The sequence below is a fragment of the Papilio polytes genome, unplaced genomic scaffold (genome assembly GCF_000836215.1).
Source record: "Papilio polytes unplaced genomic scaffold, Ppol_1.0 DF821511.1, whole genome shotgun sequence".
Taxonomy (NCBI): domain Eukaryota; kingdom Metazoa; phylum Arthropoda; class Insecta; order Lepidoptera; family Papilionidae; genus Papilio; species Papilio polytes.
In genome coordinates this window covers 1,238,399-1,243,528 of record NW_013527693.1, presented here as the reverse complement: position 1 = coordinate 1,243,528, position 5,130 = coordinate 1,238,399, and the positions used below count along the sequence as shown (strand labels likewise).

The 5,130-nt window shown below is 35.2% G+C and overlaps 1 protein-coding gene across 1 annotated transcript in view; it reads left to right on the top strand.

The window, feature by feature from the left end:
• The first annotated feature begins 88 nt into the window (after positions 1 to 88).
• Positions 89 to 5,130, top strand: part of LOC106108638 (sec1 family domain-containing protein 2-like) — a 6,647-nt gene continuing 1,605 nt past the window's right edge. Inside the window, exons 1-8 of the mRNA XM_013289894.1 lie at positions 89 to 442; positions 547 to 798; positions 923 to 1,228; positions 1,748 to 1,920; positions 2,371 to 2,597; positions 3,240 to 3,409; positions 3,969 to 4,252; positions 5,052 to 5,123. Of these exons, the coding sequence (XP_013145348.1) occupies positions 263 to 442; positions 547 to 798; positions 923 to 1,228; positions 1,748 to 1,920; positions 2,371 to 2,597; positions 3,240 to 3,409; positions 3,969 to 4,252; positions 5,052 to 5,123 (1,664 nt within the window). The 5' untranslated portion in view covers positions 89 to 262. The remainder of the gene's footprint in view (positions 443 to 546; positions 799 to 922; positions 1,229 to 1,747; positions 1,921 to 2,370; positions 2,598 to 3,239; positions 3,410 to 3,968; positions 4,253 to 5,051; positions 5,124 to 5,130) is intronic.

Sequence of the window (5,130 nt, the reverse complement as noted above, 5' to 3'; positions counted from 1 at the left end):
TATCAAAATAGATTTAAGGTGCTCCGTTATATTGCAGTATTTTATCTTCGGATTTCCAAGTTAAATGTACTGAGATTGTGCACCCTGATAATCAATATAGTATAATAATCCAAAATAGTATAGTGGAATAATCCAAAATAGTTTAAATTATGATTTTTTAATAGCTTAAACTAAAAGTAGCTATCAATTTTATCGATAAATTAACAACATAAAAAATGAAACTACATTGAAATATGTAATCAACATAAACAACATTTTCAAAATGATGTCTGGTACCCCAAAAGAATTTGCGAGGGCTTGCTGGAACGAAGTTTACAACAGAATTATTGGTGCTGTTGTATTCTTAGATGATTATAGCGCAGAATGCTTGCATTGGGATGGAGGACTGTTCAACCTTCTTACGGGTGGAGCTGTTGCTGTGAAAAGTTTGTCACCATTTGAGGTACATACTTTTATTCGGTTTAAAACATGTTCTATTTGATTTTATGTACATATAGCCTAGAGAATTTTTAACGTTCACCTATTTTCTAATTCCTATAATTCCAGTGTGCTAAAAAAGAACATAAAAAGGCTGTTTTTATAACTCAATCAACTTCAACACAGTTGCAAACAATACGTGAAATTATACGTAACAGTGACTTTGTGCACTGTATTCTGATATCATGTATGAGCCTAGATGTTGTGTACTTGGAGCTGAATGAGGGAAAAGATGTCACAGATATTGTCTCAGCTGGTAAAGCTTTCACTGCAGCCACAAAGCAGCTTGAGAGAATGCTTATGGAATGGATGGGGAAAAAGGTACACAGAGTTTTTAATCAATTGATATCTAATCATTGTTATTTGAATTAAATTCAACTTATCCTGGAGTAAAGATGCTATTATTGCTCTTTGTGTAGGTTTTTATACTGAGTAATATTTTCAGCAATGTTCAACAGAGGTATTACATGTACCAATATTTACTATCTGCCCCACTAATTCTGTGTTCCTCACACCACCATATCAGAAGATATATCCATCATTTAATGGTAATTTGATACCAGAATCAAATTCCATAGACTTATATACACTCAGTAATGAAGAGAGGTCTCAAGTGAGGAGACTTGCTAGTGGCTTGAATAGTATGTTTGAATCAATGAATCTGAAGGAAGATGTGTTTTATATGGGTATGTATAGTTCCTTGGTGGCAGGAGTATTGGAAAATTCACCAGTCTGTCTTACTAGGAGGAAGGTGTGTATAACAATGTTGATATGGCAAGTTTTATTTTTATATTTTTAATTGTATATGATGTTGTACAATGTGTCATATAAAGACTTATCTTTGAAGTCTAGTGTAGAAAACAATTATTACATAATTTACTTAGTAAAGCAAGCTACATAAAAGAAAATTGGAAATACTTGACTTTTGATTGTACAATTTATTTATAGTAGCATTCACAAATTAACTTTATATTGATTTTATATTCATACTATCTTTCGCCCGCGACTTCGTCCGCATGGAATTAAAAAAACAAAAGTCAGTAGCCTATGTGTATTTCCAGACTATCCTCCTACATCTATACCAAATTTTAATCGATATCCGTTCAGCCATTTAGGCAACAAACTCCAACATCCATCCATCTATTTAAACTTTCGCATTAGTACGATTTTTAACTTATTTAAATAGCTTATTACTATTTAGATAAATTGGATAATATTTTTTTGTACACCATACCAACATAAATTATTAAATTAAATTAAATGTTTTCAGAACTGCACCAACCCTGTATCTCTTCTAATAATAGACCGTACGCTAGACTTGTGCGGTGTGACTAGCCACTCCATGGAGTGTGTGTTAGACAAGGTGATGTATGTGCTGCCCCGGTTCCCCGGACATTCTAATGATGTTGCAGTTGACATGTCGCCTCTATGTGAAGCAAATGTGTAAGTTTAAATATTAAAGTGACATTGTATAGTCACAATTTTTTGCCCAAATAAAAAAAAGTTGTTTTTGTGGTTTGTATCCTAAATTCACTCCTTAAAAGAATAAAAACAAGCAAAAATGCTCATTACACTAACAAGTAATGTATATAAGTTGTTTTATGTTTAAACATTTATTTGTATACCATTGAAATACCTGTATTATAAATTTACTAGTTATCAACAAAATTAGAATATTGGTTAAGATACTATTTATTAATTTACCAACCAACCAGTACAGTCTGACCCAGAAAATAAAATTCATGGTTTTATGGTGCTTTAGTCATCATTTTTATTATAGGTAATATGCAACCCTTTGCGTGAACTAGTCTTAATTTTTACATCAATTGTTTTTATGTTTCTGGACAATAGTCAGGCTATAATCATAGAATTTACATAATTTTGTCCTTCCAGAACATCACATCTGGATGACATCCAATTGAGTCCGGGATGTCTGTACCATGCAGAAGATGATGCATGCTCCCAAACATTTGACTACATGATCAACAAGTCACAGAAGGAAGTCATGTTTGACTTGTATAATAAACTCTGTAAGATAGATGTACAGAAATCACCGGGATCTAAAACATTGTTGAAAGTCACGCCATTGAGTGTTGAGAAGATTGTTATGGCTTCTAAAGGTAAAGATAACTTTTTCTACTCTTGAAAATAGACAAATTAATATGAATGAGAATTTTAATTAAACTATCGCATAACTCACAGTCTCGCTTTCATTCCCATGAGTTTATATGGAGGTTCGCACACTTGATTGGTTGTTGTGCGACTAAACAGTTGCTGCGAAACAATCGACAAACGCACAAAAGTTGTGCAATGCTTTATTCAAAAGTGTGCACTTTTTGATGAAATGAACCAAATTTTTGATGAAAATAGATTCAATCACAGTATTACAGCAATTCAGTTGCAATGTTGTGTCAAAATTCATGATTTATTTTACAGAAAAATAGAATTAAAGAGGAATACTGTATGAATCTCTTATTTAATACTATAGATTAGTATCTTATTTATTTAATACTTCATAAATTATAACACGGCTAAAGTCACGTGATAACATTCGGTGTAGGCCAGTGACCGTCGCGACGCTATAGCGAGTATACCCGATTAATCACTCACCCTGAAGAAGGACCCCCAACGGGTTCGAAACTGTCGGTGCCTACACCGAATGTTATCACGTGAGTTTAGCCGTGTTATAATTTATGTAGTATAATGTCTCACGAAAGTTTAACAAGTTATTTAATACTTAATACTTGTTGTTATAATTGCAGGAAACTATGATATTATCGGCAAACATATAGGAGTTCTCCAGCAAGCGCTGGGTGTGGTGCAAACTTTGAAATCACCAAAGAGGAACCAGTTGGAGCTGGTGATGGGTCTGGAGCGACAAGTTCATCAGAGCCTGGCCACTAGCAGGGATTCCACCAGTGTTCTGCATCAGGTATAAAAATCTAATATAAGCATAAAAACACACTTTATTGTACAGGCAGCAGTCATGTTTTTGAATAATTATACTTTTAATAAAACACCCTAAACTTTTGACACACTATAGGCTGTATATTTTCATGCTAATTTAGGGAGCAAATAAATTTAAAAAACCTTTTAGGCAAGAGACAAAAACTACAAGCCAATAGCAGCAAAGTTGCCATGGTAACACTTATTGTTAGTCAATAGCAAAAGCCTTCATTGTCATTTAAGATTTAGAATTTTGACATTTGCATTTAAATCATATATCATATAAATATTATAAATGCGAAAGTTTAGGTGGATGGATGTTTGTTAGTTTGTAGCCTAAACGGCTGAACGGATTTCGATGAAATTTGGTATAGATGTAGAGGTACAGTCTGGAAGAACATATAGACTATTCACTTTAGTTTTTTTTTAATTCCACGCGGACAGAGTCGCGGGCGAAAGCTAGTAGAATATAAATGCCGCACGGGAACAGCTAGTTTATAATAACAATTGGCCGTCATTTAGTCGTAAATTCTTTTTATTTTCAGATAAGTCAACTAATCAAAACAAGGAAAGAAAGAAATCTACCTTTAGAGAATCTGTTAGCACTTATCACTCATGTATACTCTCTGACGGGGACCGAGGTGTCCTTCAACAAGCAACACGAAGACACGCTCGCTGAGATGCTAAGTGTTGCCATATTTGAGGACCATAAGACGCTGTTAACTAACCTCGACCCGGGTATGGCAACCCCGGAAGGCTGTGCGGACATGGCGAACAAAATTATGAAAAAATTGAAAGATATCTCACAGATGCGGAAAATTTTGAATAAGTAAGTTTCTGACTAAATTTGAAATTTCTAATCTGGCTGAATGTGGATAGTGCCGAAGATAGAGGTAGAGTGAAGAAAATATGGATGGATTGTGTGAAAAAGGATATGCTAAAGAAGAGTAAAATTAAAAAAGTTATATTGGTCGCATACTTTAGACTAAACTATCGCACAACAGTTGTGCGATTGTCGATTGTTTCGCAGCCAACTCAACCGTTTAGTTCCACAACTAGAAATCGAGTAGTGTGCGCACTTCCATATAAGCCCAATGGAATCAAAGCGAGACTAAACAGTATAGAAAAATATCCAATTGAAAAAATTACTTTACTATGTATTGTCTATATTATTAAAAGAGCTGTTGCCCACAAACTTCGTTAGCGGGGATTTAAAGAAAAAAGTCAGCTATCACATTCTCGAGTGCATTTACTTTCTACCAGCTATCTTTCAGTCAAATTGCCGTCCAAATCGGTCCACCCATTCCAGAGATAGCGGTCCGGTCGCCATTTTGACAGCGCGGAATTTAAAAAAAAGTAGCCTAAAACATACCCGTCTATGTTATCTCCCCTCCGGTAAAAGTTCGGTCGAAATCAATCTAGCCGTTTCGGAGAATACCCAGAATAAACGCGGCTTGTGGGTAAACAGACAGACAGACAATTTTTTGTCCGTCTGTCTGTTTTCGTTATCAGTAACGCAAATACATCATCTTCCCGAAATTTAGAATTTTTCTTCTGATATTACAAACAGACACTTCAATTTGTGTCAGGATGTGTGGTGAGGGCAGGTTGTTGATGTGACTGTCCAGATACACGTCAGTGCTGAAGGCGAGCGAGAGCGGGCGCGGGCACGAGTACTGCGGCGTGCTGCAGCAGCTGCTGCACGAC